The sequence below is a fragment of the Erythrolamprus reginae genome, chromosome 8 (assembly GCF_031021105.1).
Source record: "Erythrolamprus reginae isolate rEryReg1 chromosome 8, rEryReg1.hap1, whole genome shotgun sequence".
NCBI lineage: Eukaryota > Metazoa > Chordata > Lepidosauria > Squamata > Dipsadidae > Erythrolamprus > Erythrolamprus reginae.
The window spans coordinates 51,925,553-51,939,414 of record NC_091957.1 but is presented as its reverse complement, the minus strand read 5'-3'; the positions used below and the strand labels follow the sequence as shown (position 1 = coordinate 51,939,414).

General features: G+C 42.6%; 1 protein-coding gene across 5 annotated transcripts in view; it reads right to left on the bottom strand.

The window, feature by feature from the left end:
* THOC2 (THO complex subunit 2) overlaps positions 1-13,862 on the bottom strand; it is an 83,168-nt gene that overhangs the window by 52,056 nt on the left and 17,250 nt on the right. For all 5 annotated transcript variants that reach the window (XR_011559768.1, XM_070759883.1, XM_070759884.1 and 2 more), the window contains exons 6-11: positions 11,679-11,800; positions 9,382-9,515; positions 8,897-9,063; positions 7,340-7,432; positions 4,383-4,538; positions 2,659-2,831 (exon numbers count right to left, since the gene is read on the bottom strand). Coding sequence is in view for 4 of the 5 variants with exons in the window: in XM_070759883.1 (XP_070615984.1) it covers positions 2,659-2,831; positions 4,383-4,538; positions 7,340-7,432; positions 8,897-9,063; positions 9,382-9,515; positions 11,679-11,800 (845 nt within the window). In the remaining variant the exon portion in view is untranslated. The remainder of the gene's footprint in view (positions 1-2,658; positions 2,832-4,382; positions 4,539-7,339; positions 7,433-8,896; positions 9,064-9,381; positions 9,516-11,678; positions 11,801-13,862) is intronic.

Here is a 13,862-nt window from a genome sequence, read left to right as displayed (position 1 = left end):
TTCCCCCATGCCTGACGACAGAGGTGGGTTTTAAGGAGCTTGCGAAAGGCAAGGAGGGTGGGGGCAACTCTGATATCTGGGGGGAGCTGGTTCCAGAGGGTCGGGGCCGCCACAGAGAAGGCTCTTCTCCTGGGTCCCACCAAATGACATTGCTTAGTCGATGGGACCCGGAGAAGGCCAACTCTGTGGGACCTAACCGGTCGCTGGGATTCGTGCGGCAGAAGGCGGTCCCGGAGATATTCTGGTCCGATGCCATGAAGGGCTTTATAGGTCATAACCAACACTTTGAATTGTGACCGGAAATTGATCGGCAACCAATGCAGACTGCGGAGTGTTGGTGTAACATGGGCATATCTTGGGAAGCCCGTGATTGCTCTCGCAGCTGCATTCTGCACGATCTGAAGTTTCTGAACACTTTTCACTGTATATAATAATATTGTTCTATTTTGTACTAAGTCTGATTGACTGACTAACCCTCATTGCTACATTAACTCTACTTAAAGTTTGTTGAAGATTTATCATCTTACCTAGACATCCTAACAGGGTTCTTGAAATGTGAAGGTTTGTGGGAGCGCTTCTCAAAAATGCCGGCCAGGGCAAGAGAGAACTCTTTTCCAAGCCAAAGGCTTGAGACAAGGATGTCAAACCCAAGGCCCGTGGGGTGCTTAGATCTGGCCTATGGGGTCATCCTGGAAAACAGCAAAGGACCAGCCCATGGTGGCAAGGTTGGGGACCGACAGAAGTACATCCGCAGCAGCAGTAAGAGCTGAAACTGGCATCCATTCCATCTACAGTTTAACACTTATTAAAATCTTCAACTATTGGTGGAGGATTCTCCCAACGGAACCTGACAGACTCCCAAAAATGTGTTTAGAAGAACAGATGGGCACACCCAAATCCACTACATGGGTCAACCAACTTTCTCAAACCACCCTATATTTCGGTTTCTCAGTGCAACACCTGCTTTCAGCCGGACATCAGGCCAAGGAAATATTTAAACAAAGAGTTTTAGATGGTAATGCACAAACTGATATTGAGGTCACTGAAATGGTTAGCCAAGAACAAAACAGCCTTTCAACTAGAAAAATATCTGACAATGGGTCTGACCCAATATCATAGAACAGCACTCACTAGAGCAAGATTTGAGCAGTTAGATTCTATGGTCAAATATGGACGATTCCACCAAGTACCATATTTTGAGAGAACATGCATTTGCGGTGCACCAGAAATAGAAGACATTGCACATGTGCTACTCAATTGTAAACTATACTCCGCAGTAAGACCTCAGTATTTACAGCCTCTACTTGACAAAATCATACACTGGGACTGTAATAAACAATTATCATATTTTCTTCAGAGTACAAATATATATGTAGTTTCTAGAACCACTACGTTTATAGTCAGGGCTGTTCAGATGAGAATACGTTTTATAGAACATATTGGGGTGGCATGCAAAGGAGATGAACTCACTTAAGAATATTTTATATCAGTATCTTAGATTTGTTTAATATAATCCTTTGCACGAGTTATATTCTCACGTTTTACTACTCAATTTTAGCATATTATACTGCATTTTAACTTATTATTTATTCAAATTCCCTCTATTTTAGCCAATTGTATTGCATTTTAACCAGTCACAGTTTTATGACGACCGATGTGGTCCTTTTTCTCGCTTTGATATCGTCGACTGACTAATCAAATAAAGTTGATATTGAGTGGTTCAGTGCTTGACTCTGCCAGGCAGCGCGATCCATTGTTGTTTTTTTACATGAATTTTCCCTGACTTTTAAAAATTTAATAGAGTTTGGTTTTGTTGGTATGTCTCGGTACAGCTAGGCTATGAGACCTTTAACATACACTGAGCAGAGAATTTAAACAGAGTGTGGGTGTTTGGCAAAGCCAAAGAAAAAAGAGACACAGACTTAGTTATGCTTAATAAGTACTATTTACATATATACAAAATAGAAACAATCCATAACAAGCACTAAGCCATACAATATAATAAGCACTAGGCAAATACACTCCCCCCTCAAGGCAAAGCAAAAGTGAATGAGCGTTAAAGCATCATTGAGGGAAGGAGTACTGGCGCCCTCTTTTGGCGAACCAGCCCAAAATATTTAAAGTGAAAATACAAGAGACTACAATAGGTAGTTTACAATGGCAAACCCTAACAACCATGTACCTTGTACTAAAAGGTTTCTTTCCCTGATTTATTCTGGTTTTTTTCACGAATTCCCAGATAATTCCCCGATATTTCCCAAACTGTCGATTTCCCTGATAATTCCCAGTTTTCTCTGTTTTTCAGGTTTGCTGGACACCCTGGGGAGGGGCCATGCACAGCCCTTCCAAACTCTGTTTTCAGTAACAGAGTACTCGGGCCACCACAAGCGCCCCTGACATAAATGATGTTGAGCTGTCCACAACCAACACCCCATCGAAGTTCAAACACAACCTTGATGTGACCCTCAATTAAATCGAATTTGATTTGGCTCGAGGAGGAATCAAAAATACTGCCATAAACTCCCCACCTCTCTCTCTCTCTCTCTTTCAGCCACAAATTCTAAAACCAAGGAAGCCGCCATCACGGAAGCCTAAAATTAGGTGTTTTGTGAAAGTAGGCAAAGGGCGCCTGGTTTAATCAACAGATTCGAAATGCACCTTCGATAGAGAGGTTCAATCATCACATGGAGAAGTTGACACAGAGCGAGAGCGATAGGTTTGTGGGACGTTGCGTAAAACGGAGGCATCTGGTCCATAATGCTTTCCGCGTGCTGCCAATCACCGATTTTTAACATGGCTTCTAATAAACCCAGCTTCTGGTTATCTGGTGGCTGGAAAAAACAACAACAACCAAAGCAGAGGAAAGTTATTTTTTTGGTTTCAGAGTGTAAATTTAGTTTCTCTCAAAACTATCACAGAAAGCATGTTTTCAAAAATACTTAATTCATTACACAGGTTTTCTATTCTTCGATATTAGGACTGAAGTAACCTTGTTTTATATAAACTGCTCAAAAAAAATAAAGGGAACACTTAAATTTAAGAAGAAAATTCGGAATAAAAGGATTTTAGAAACATAGAAACATAGAAGATTGACGGCAGAAAAAGACCTCATGGTCCATCTAGTCTGCCCTTATACTATTTCCTGTATTTTATCTTAGGATGGATAGATGTTTATCCCAGGCATGTTTAAATTCAGTTACTGTGGATTTACCAACCATGTCTGCTGGAGGTTTGTTCCAAGGATCTACTACTCTTTCAGTAAAATAATATTTTCTCATGTTGCTTTTGATCTTTCCCCCAACTAACTTCAGATTGTGCCCCTTTGTTCTTGTGTTCACTTTCATATTAAAAACACTTCCCTCCTGAACCTCATTTAACCCTTTAACATATTTAAATGTTTTGATCATGCCCCCCCCCCCTTTTAAATAAGCAATTTCTTTCTTCCTCATAATAAAAAGAATGCAAACTTCAAGACTGCTTTATTCATATTATCAGGAGTGGAACTACAGTAATACCTCATCTTACGAACTTAATTGGTTCAGGAAGTAGGTTCGCAAGGCGAAAGGTTCGTAAGACGAAACATAGGAAACAATGTAAAAGCGATTAATGCGTGCAAAGGGGGGGGGAATCGCAAAATGGTGCTCCGCTGGGCGCCGCCGCCCGGCTGTCACCTTTTAAAACAGCCGGGGGGCTTCTCGGCGTTCTCCCGAACCCGAACTTTTTGGGTTTGCGTTCGGGAGGCCGCCGAGACGCGCTGCCGCCCGGCTGTCACCTTTTAAAACAGCTGGGGGGCTTCTCGGCGTTTTCCTGAATGCCGAACCCGGAGGTTCGGGTTCCGGAGGCCGCCAAGAAGCGCCCAGCTGTTTCAGAAGGTTACAGCCGGGAGGCACCGCCCAGCGAGCACCGTTTTTGGAATCGGTGGCGGCGTTTTCGGCCGATCTGGAAAGTTCGAGTTTGGGAGAACGCCAAGAAGCCCTCCGGCTGTTTTAAAAGGTGACAGCCGGGCGGCGGCGCCCTGCAGAGCGCCATTTTGCGATCTGCGGTGGGTTCGTAAGCCGGAAAAAGTTCGTAAGAAGAGGCAAAAAATTTCCGAACCCCGGGTTCGTATCTCGACATGTTCGTATCACGAGGTACCACTGTATTTTCTATTCCGTTCATGTTTCTTTCTGTGTGGGGCGAAAATAGAGAAGACTCCTTTCCCATCATCCACATCTTCTTTCCAAGTCAAAACAAAACCGATCCCCAAGGAACTATGGTCTAATCCCGGCTTGTTAAAACAGTTGCTAGATTGCGTACAGAATTGGGAAAATTCTGTCTAACCGTATTGGCTTGACGGTTAACTCCTCCAATCAGATTTCCAGCCTGCGCGGCTGCAAACTCACCTTTTCCATTTTCTCCTCTTCCTTCTCCTTTTCTTTCTCTTTCTCTTCCGTCTTTTCGGAAGAGAGCACCACCATGGTAAGTTTCTTTACAATTAGTTTCGCCTCCACAATCTCCCGTCTGTGTTCTTCGAGGATAGCGTGGTCAGAGGGCAGGAGCTAGAGAGACAAATCTGAATTATTAGCTTTCGCACACAGGCTCTCTCTTTGATTAATATACTGTAATGCAACTCCGTCAAGTCTTGAAAGCTTCTCAAATTTGGAACTCGGTGCCTTTTGACATGAACGTTTAATAATAATAATAATAATAATAATAATAATGATGATGATGATGATAATAATACTACAGATGAAACAATCGATCACATACTCAGCTGCTGCAAAAAGATTGCACAGACTACAAGCATAGACATGATGCTGTGGCACAGATGATCCACTGGAACTTGTGCCGGAACTACCATTTACCAGTGGCAAAGAACTGGTGGGATCATAAGCCTGAAAAAGTGGTCGAAAATGAGCAAGCAAAACTACTGTGGGACTTCCAACTTCAGACTGACCAAATTCTGAAGCATAACACACCAGACATTGTGATCGTGGAGAAAAAGAAAGTATGGATCATCGACATCGCAATCCCAGGACACAGCAGAATTGAGGAGAAGCAGCTGGAGAAATTAGTGAAATACGAAGATCTAAAAATCAAGCTGCAACGACTCTGGCATAAGCCCGTGAAAGTGGTCCCAGTGGTACTTGGCATGCTGGGCGCAGGGCCAAAGGATAATAATAATAATAATAATAATAATAATAATAATAATAATAATAATAGTTTATTATTCTTGTGAGTCGCCCCGATGTTTTCGGAGAGGGGCGGCATACAAATATAATAATAATAATAATAATAATAATAATAATAATAATAATAATTATTATTATTATTATTATTATTATATTTGTATGCCGCCCCTCTCCGAAAAATCGGGGCGGCTCACAAGAATAATAAACAATGTACAAATCCAATATTTAGAAACACAATTTAAAAAACACTTATAGTAAAATAATCACACAACCCAATCAAACCATCCATAAACCAAAATACTTAGGGGAGGTGTCAATTTCCCCATGCCTGGCGGCAAAGGTGAGTTTTCAACAACTAACGAAAGGCGAGGAGGGTGGGGACAGTTCTGATCTCCATCTCCAAGGGGAGTTGGTTCCCGAGGGCCGGGGTCGCCACAGAGAAGGCTCTTCCCCTGGGCCCCGCCAGACGACATTGCTTAGTCGATGGAACCTGGAGAAGACCCACTCTGTGGGGCCTAATTGACCGCTGGGATTCGTTCGTTTGGTCCCAGTACTCATTGTTTGCTACTCAACACACAAGCTAGAACCTGTCAATGTCGGCTGCCTTCTGACTCACTACATTTATTTATTTATTTATTTGATTTTTATGCCGCCTTTCTCCTTAGACTCAGGGCGGCTTACAACATGTTAGCAATAGCACTTTTTTAACAGAGCTCGGCTATTGCCCCCACAATCCGGGTCCTCATTTTACCCACCTTGGAAGGATGGAAGACTGAGTCAACCTTGAGTCAACATTATTCCTTATGGGGAAAAATTGCTTGCTTCTCATCAGGAACAGCCGTGGTGGTGCAGTGGTTAGAGTGCTGTACTGTAGGCTATTTCTGCTGACTGCCAACTGCCTGCAATTTGGCAGTTCGAATCCCACCACGCTCAAAGTTGACTCAGCCTTCCATCATTCTAAAGTGGGTAAAATGAGGTCTCAGATTGTTGGGAGGCAATATGCCGACTCCGTAAACTGCTTAGAGAGGGCTGTGAAGTGGTATATAAGTCTAAGTGCTATTGCTATTGTTCTTTCCTTTCCCTTTCCTCCCTTCCTTGTCATTAGAATGTAGTACTGCAGGATGATTCTGCCCTGGTTTTCATCCCAATACAGTACAGTGATCCCTCGATTTTCGCGGGTTCAAACTTCGCGCAACGGCTATACCACGGTTTTTCAAAAAATATTAATTAAAAAATACTCCATGGTTGTTTTCTATACCACGGTTTTTCCCACCCGATGACGTCATACGCCATCACCAAGAGTCACTTCTGTCTCTCTTTCTCTCTCTTTCCTGTCATTCTCTGCTTCAATCATTTTCTCATTTCTCTTTTTTTCTCCCCTTTTTTCTCTCATTTCTCTCTCTCTCTACCTTCCACTCTCCCTCCCTCTTGCTCTCTCTCTCTATCTCACTCTCCTTTCTATCTCGCTCTGTCTGTTGCTCTCTCTCTGTGAGAACGCCTGCCCCGCCTCTCCTGCAGCCCCCTCGCTGACAGCTGGGACGAAAGCGCTCTCAGCTAAGGGACTGCGAGAGGGGCGGGGCAGGCATTCTCAAAGCGCTCAGAGCAGCTAGCGGCCGAATGAGGAGGACGAGAATCCGTAGCTGCCAGCGCTGCTGCAGGAGGACCCGTGCCCCAAGAAAGCCGGTGAGAGGGGCAGATCGGGCGGGCGGGGGGTAGCAGCGAGGGGGCCGGAGGTGCTGGGGGGACGGCAACATTCAAAACAATATTTGCCAGCCTCCGCACTTTTGTCGCTCCCCGCCCCCAACTTCAAGCCCGGCTCCTTGCGCGGCCTTGGAAAAGGGTGCGTGGGGGTAGTTTTTCGCTGTCCATAGCCAAAAATGGTGTTTTTACTTCCGCATCTCTACTTCGCGGAAATCTGACTTTCGCGGGCAGTCCGCGAACACAACCCCCGTGAAAATCGAGGGATCACTGTACAGCATTCTAACCACTGTACCAATGTTATGTTTTCCAGATTTCTTTCCTAAGTATGAAACGATGGCTCATTCTTTATTGAGACTGTAAATCTGCTCCTAAATCATCGACAGAAAACCCCTAAATTTGTGAGGGATTATGTTCTGCACTTAACGGAGCGTACATCTTGTTGCGAAACCACAAAATAAATAACTTACGTGCACGTAAAGATCTTCCAGATCTATTAAGTTATGTTGCAAAAGAATTGCAGCGACTCTGTACAAAGAGACCGGGGTCTCTCCATTTGGTTCCTGGAAAGAAAATATATACATATATTTTTAGGATAAATAGTTATACTATTAAGATTATGAGTGTTGGCTTTCATTAATGGTTTTTTCTAAATGTTATGTCAGGGGTTACTAAACCCCTGGGCCACGTCCCACTATCGAACCATGGCCTATTTGGAATTGGGCCACAGTTGTTGTTGGACAGAGCATGTGTGTGTGTGTGCAGCTCAACTTCCATGAGCAACAGGCTGGTGGGCAGTTGCGTGTGCCGTCCTACACCTTGACTGAAGACATTAGAGGTGGCATTCAGCAGGTTCTAACCAGTTCTATAGAACCAGTAGTGGAAATTTTAAGTAGCTCTGAGAACTGGTAGCAGAAACTTTGAGCAATTTGGAGAACCGGTAGTGAAAATTTTGAGTAGTCCAGAGAATCAGTAACAACAAATTTGAGTCGTTCCGAGAACCGTTAGTGGAAATTTTGAAGTCTGGAGAACCAGTAGTGGAAAATTTGAGTCGTTCCGAGAACCGGTAGTGGAAATTTTGAAGTCTGGAGAACCGATAGCAGAAATATTGAATAGTTCCGAGAACCGGTAGTGGAAACTTTGAGCAGTTCCGAGAGCCGGTAGTAAAAATGTTGAGTAGTCCAGAGAATCGGTAACAACAAATTTGAGTAGTTCCGAGAACAGGTTGCGGAAATTTTGAAGTCCGGAGAACTGGTAGCGGAAAATTTGAATAGTTCAGAGAACCGGTGGTGGAAATTTTGAAGTCTGGAGAACCGGTAGCGAAAAAATTGAATAGTTCCAAGAACCGGTAGTGGAAATTTTGAAGTCTGGAGAACCGGTAGCGGAAAAATTGAATAGTTCTGAGAACCAGTGGTGGAAATTTTGAAGTCCGGAGAACCGGTAGTGAAAAAATTGAATAGTTCCAAGAACCGGTAGTGGAAATTTTGAAGTCTGGAGAACCGGTAGCGGAAAAATTGAATAGTTCCAAGAACCGGTAGTGGAAATTTTGAAGTCTGGAGAACCGGTAGCGGAAAAATTGAATAGTTCTGAGAACCAGTGGTGGAAATTTTGAAGTCCGGAGAACCGGTAGCGAAAAAATTGAATAGTTCCAAGAACCGGTAGTGGAAATTTTGAAGTCTGGAGAACCGGTAGCGGAAAAATTGAATAGTTCTGAGAACTGGTAGTGGAAATTTTGAAGCCTGGAGAACCAGTAGCGGAAAATTTGAGTAGTTTCGAGAACTGGTAATGGAAATTTTTAGTAGCTTAGAGAAGCGGTAAATACTACCTCTGACTGGCCCCACCATCATCTATTCTATGCCTCCCGAGTCCCAGCTGATTGGGAGGAAATGGGGATTTTGCAGTATCTTTCCCCTGCCACACCCATCAAGCTATGCCACGCCCACCAAACCAGGTCATGCCCACAAAACCGGCAGTAAAAAAAAATTGAATGCCACCACGTGTGCAAGGGCTGTGAACGTCTGTAGTACCTGATAAAACTTGAATTTGAATCCAAGGATATGGCAGAGTGTTTGAGGTTCACACATGTACATATACGACTCTATCAAAGGTACAAAAAATTCATCATATTCTGGTCGACATTCGTAGACTTCCAAGATAATATCCAACACTCGGTTAGGATCCAGGTTAAAGCATCCTATTAAATAGATGGAAGTTATACAAAAATATTATTTTTATACAAGCAGCTAATCAAACAAAATTAAGAAAGAATGGTCCTCTATCTAACATTAATTTATCAAATATCCTCAATAGTCATAATATCAGGAATATTTTTTTTAACCTGGGAAACTGTAAATTATAGAGGAAAGTGAGAGAATCTAGACTTGGGAGACACAAATGGAATAAGGGATAGAATAGAATATAGAACAGAACCTCAACATATAGTAAATCTAAGATATACAGCAATATAGGGAAAACTACAACTCGAGAACTTATCTCAGAAAACACGACTTACCTATTAAAGATTTAATATTTTCTAGGATCAATTCACTAGTGATGTTTCCGGATAAATCTTGTCCCAGCTCAGCAATCAGTTTTGCATAGCCTTCGTTCTCTTCTCTTAATAAATTAAATTTCTGTTGCTTATAACTACAATTCAACAAATGAAAAAGACAGAAAGCACAAATGTTAGGACGTGGCTGCCTTGGGAGGGGTGGGGGGAGTATCTCTCTGAAGTTGGATTGGATCTGTGTGTGTGTGTAAGAGAGAGAGAGAGAGAAAGAAAGAGAAAGAAAGAGAGAGAGAAAGAAAGAGAGAGAGAGAGAGAGAGAATGGATGGAGAGAACATTACTGCCAGCCCTGAGTAACCCTCTGAAGTTGGATTGCATCTCTCTCTCTCTGTATCTTATTATTATTATTATTATTATTATTATTATTATTATTATTATTATTATTATTATTATTAATTTGATTTTATGCCATGCTTCTCCTTAGACTCAGAGCGGCTTACAACATGTTAGCAATAGCACTTTTTAATAGAGCCAGCATATGGCCCCCATAATCCGTGTCTTCATTTTACCCACCTCAGAAGGATGGAAGGTGAGTCAACCTTGAGCCGGTGATGAGATCTGAACCGCTTACCTGCAGATCTACAGTCAGCTTTAGTGGCCCTGCAGTACAGCACTCTACCTGCTGCGCCACCCCGGCTCTATTATTAATTGGATTTGTATACCGCCCCTCTTCCGACGACTCGGAGCGGCTCACAACAGAATACAATATCACAAATCCAATATGTTAATAAAGTACGTTAAAAAACCATTATTAAAACCATACAACTCAGTCATACCATACCATTTATTTATTTATTTATTCGATTTTTATGCCGCCCTTCTCCTTAGACTCAGGGCGGCTTACAACATGTTAGCAATAGCACTTCTTAAGCAGAGCTAGGCTATTGCCCCCACAATCCGGGTCCTCATTGGATTTGTATCTCATGTATTATGTGTTGTGCGCGCTCCAAGTCTTTGGAGAGGGGTGGCATACAAGTCTAATAAATTATAATTATTATTCATTCATTCATTTGCGTTGTTGAATCATTTTTAAAATTTTAATTAGGATTTTAGAATATCTCCGGGACCACCTTCTGCCGCACGAATCCCAGCGACCAGTTAGGTCTCACAGAGTTGGCCTTCTCCGGGTCCCGTCAACTAAACAATGTCGTTTGGCGGGACCCAGGGAAAGAGCCTTCTCTGTGGCGGCCCCGACCCTTTGGAACCAACTCCCCCCAGATATCAGAGTTGCCCCCACCCTCCTAGCCTTTCATAAGCTCCTTAAAACCCACCTCTGTCACCAGGCATGGGGGAATTGAGACTTTCCCTTCCCCCTAGGCTTATAAAATTTATGCATGGTATGCTAATATGTATGATTGGTTTCTAAATTGGGGTTTTAAATTAACTTAAATATTAGATTTGTTTACATTGTATTATTATTGCTGTGAACCGCCCCAAGTCTGCGGAGAGGGGCAGCATACAAATCTGATTAATAAATAAATCTGGAGGACAGAAGGAAAAGGGGGGACATGATCGAAACATTTAAATATATTAAAGGGTTAAATAAGGTCCAGGAGGGAAGTGTTTTTAATAGGAAAGTATGCACAAGAACAAGGGGCCACAATCTGAAGTTAGTTGGGGGAAAGATCAAGAGCAACATGAGAAAATATTATTTTACTGAAAGAGTAGTAGATCCTTGGAACAAACTTCCAGCAGACGTGGTAGATAAATCCACAGTAACTGAATTTAAACATGCCTGGGATAAACATATATCCATCCTAAGATAAAATACAGAAAATAGTATAAGGGCAGACTCGATGGGCCATGAGGTCTTTTTCTGCCGTCAGACTTCTATGTTTCTATGTTTCTAAATAAATAAATAAATAAATAAATAAATTGCTCATTTTCTTCTTTGACTTCTTTTTATTATTGTCATTGTCATTGTCATTTTATATTGTTGTGAGCCGCCCTGAGTCCTTCGGGATAGGGTGGCATAGAAGTCAAATTAAGTAAGTAAGTAAGTAAGTAAGTAAGTAAGTAAGTAAGTAAGTAAGTAAGTAAGTAAGTAAGCAAGCAAGCAAGCAAGCAAGCAAGCAAGCAAGCAAGCAAGCAAGCAAGCAAGCAAGCAAGCAAGCAAGCAAGCAAGCAAACAAATAAATAAAAAAATGGGTTTGTATCCCAGTCCTTTCCAAGGACTCGGGGCGGCTTACAACCTGTAAAAACAATACAAACGTACACGCTTGCAAAAGACAGGCATACTTACAAAAGTTTTGTCTTTATTTTCACAGATTTCTGATTGAACTGCTGGGACTGCTTGATAAGCCCTAAGGATTCCAGAGTTTCTGGGTCCAGGCGCTCTTTTAATATAGTATCGGAAACCAGGTTCTGTAAAGATAAGGGGAGGTGAGTTTTATCTACAACTGGATCTGACCTTACTGTAAAGACGGACCCCTTTCTGAGGACCGGATGTGATACAGGTGATCCTCGACCTACGGCCACACTTACCTTCTGAAAAAAGCACCTTTGGGACAACCATGACCTGGATGGCTGAGAATTTTTACACGCAATTTGGGATGAGCACCCTTTGAATGGTGTGGGAGTAGAATGGATTTCCAGACAGGGGGGCGTGTGTGTGTGTGTGTTGTGTTTGGGTCTGGGCCAGCCGTTGCTCCCACAGATGGGAGAGAAGCGGCACACACTGAATGCGAAAGCCTGGCTGACAGCCAGGAAGATGTGGCAGACAGCCAGAAGGACGAGGCCACTGGGACGCAGGATTCAGCAGACAGCCCAGGGGATTTGGCATGCAGTCCCTCAGACAGTCTTTTGTCCCTGGGTTCTTCTGCAGATCAATATATTGATCTGCGTAGCCGAAGAGCTATGCAAAGAAGGGATCGCTTTAAGGAGTATTACAAGTCATTATAGGAGCACCAGGGCTGGGTGTGGTTCTTATACTGAGGGCTGGGTGTGGTTCCCTTAATGAGGGCTAAAGGTATAAAAGGGAACAACGGCCCAAGGCAAACTGTGGCTGTTTCTCTGTGTTATTTTGTGGTTCCTGCTCTGAAGTTTCTGTTCCATGCCGTTGGAGTTTTCAACCCAGCTTTTTCAGACAAGTGGGAGGTGAAAACTCTGGGACTTGCTGTTTGCTTCAAAGATTCAAAAGGACTTTTGAAACATCTTTGCTCATTCCAGGTTGTCTTTGTTTGTTTCTTCCTGTGTTTTTGTATGCGGCTGAAGTAAGCCTTGCACTATCATTGTTTTTGGACACTAAGAACTGTTTTGAGTAACCCTTTTTTGTTTGTTTAATACACGTTTGCTGATTAGCAGAGCACGTGTGTGTTTGATTTCTTTCCCTTGGACTGTTACGCAGGCAGAACAGGGGGGGGGGCGGAATGGAGACTACAGGAACAGGTAACGCTACTCAGGTGACCCTGGAGACAGAGATAAACCTCTAAGTGGCTTCAGTGACCCTCTAAAAAGGATGTAAATGACCAGCTGTCTGCAAGGAATATAAATACTTCCATTCCCCACCATCCAGTCAGAGCTGAAGCTTCTTGGAGAAGTGAAATGTCTTCAAAAGGAAAAAAAACAAGGAAGCCCAGTTTCCTCCTGTAAAAAGCCCCTTTGGGACACAGCTGTTACGCAAATCCTTGCAGTTAGTTAAGCGATTCTACCAGGGTCGCCCAAAAAGCAATGCACCACATTTTTCCCCTTCAGCCTACAGTAATGGTATGAATGTGAAACGTTCGATATACAGTGTTCCCTCGATTTTCATGGGGGATGCGTTCCGAGACCGCCCGCGAAAGTTGAATTTCCGCGAAGTAGAGATGCGGAAGTAAATACACCATTTTTGGCTATGGACAGTATCGCAAGCCTTCCCTTAACACTTTAAACCCCTAAATTACCATTTCCCATTCCCTTAAGAACCATTTACTCACCATTATTGCTGATACTCACCATTGAATAAGACACTTAGTGATCCTGATATTTATAAGCATAATTATTTATTAACAATTATTATTTTTTTGGTTATTTATTTGCAAAAAGTATTAGTTTGGCGATGACGTATGACATCATCGGATGGGAAAAACCGTGGTATAGAAAAAAACCCGCAAAGTATTTTTTAATTAATATTTTTTTTAAAACTGTGGTATAGGTCATTCGCGAAGTTCGAACCCGCAAAAATTGAGGGAACACTGTGCAGTGTGGTGCGTTACTTTCTGGGCGACCCTTGTAGCTTCTCCCATTGACTTCGCTTGGTGGAAACTGGCTGGGAAGTTTAGCAATCATAAATATATGCCAGTTGGCAAGCACTGGAGTTTTGATCATGGGACTCTGGGGATGCTACCAAAACCGGCCATAAATTTACTTTTTTCCCCCCAGGAAGTTCCACCATAAACTTTGAAGAAAATGTGTATATGTTAAATATATGTATGTCTTCTTTGTTCTT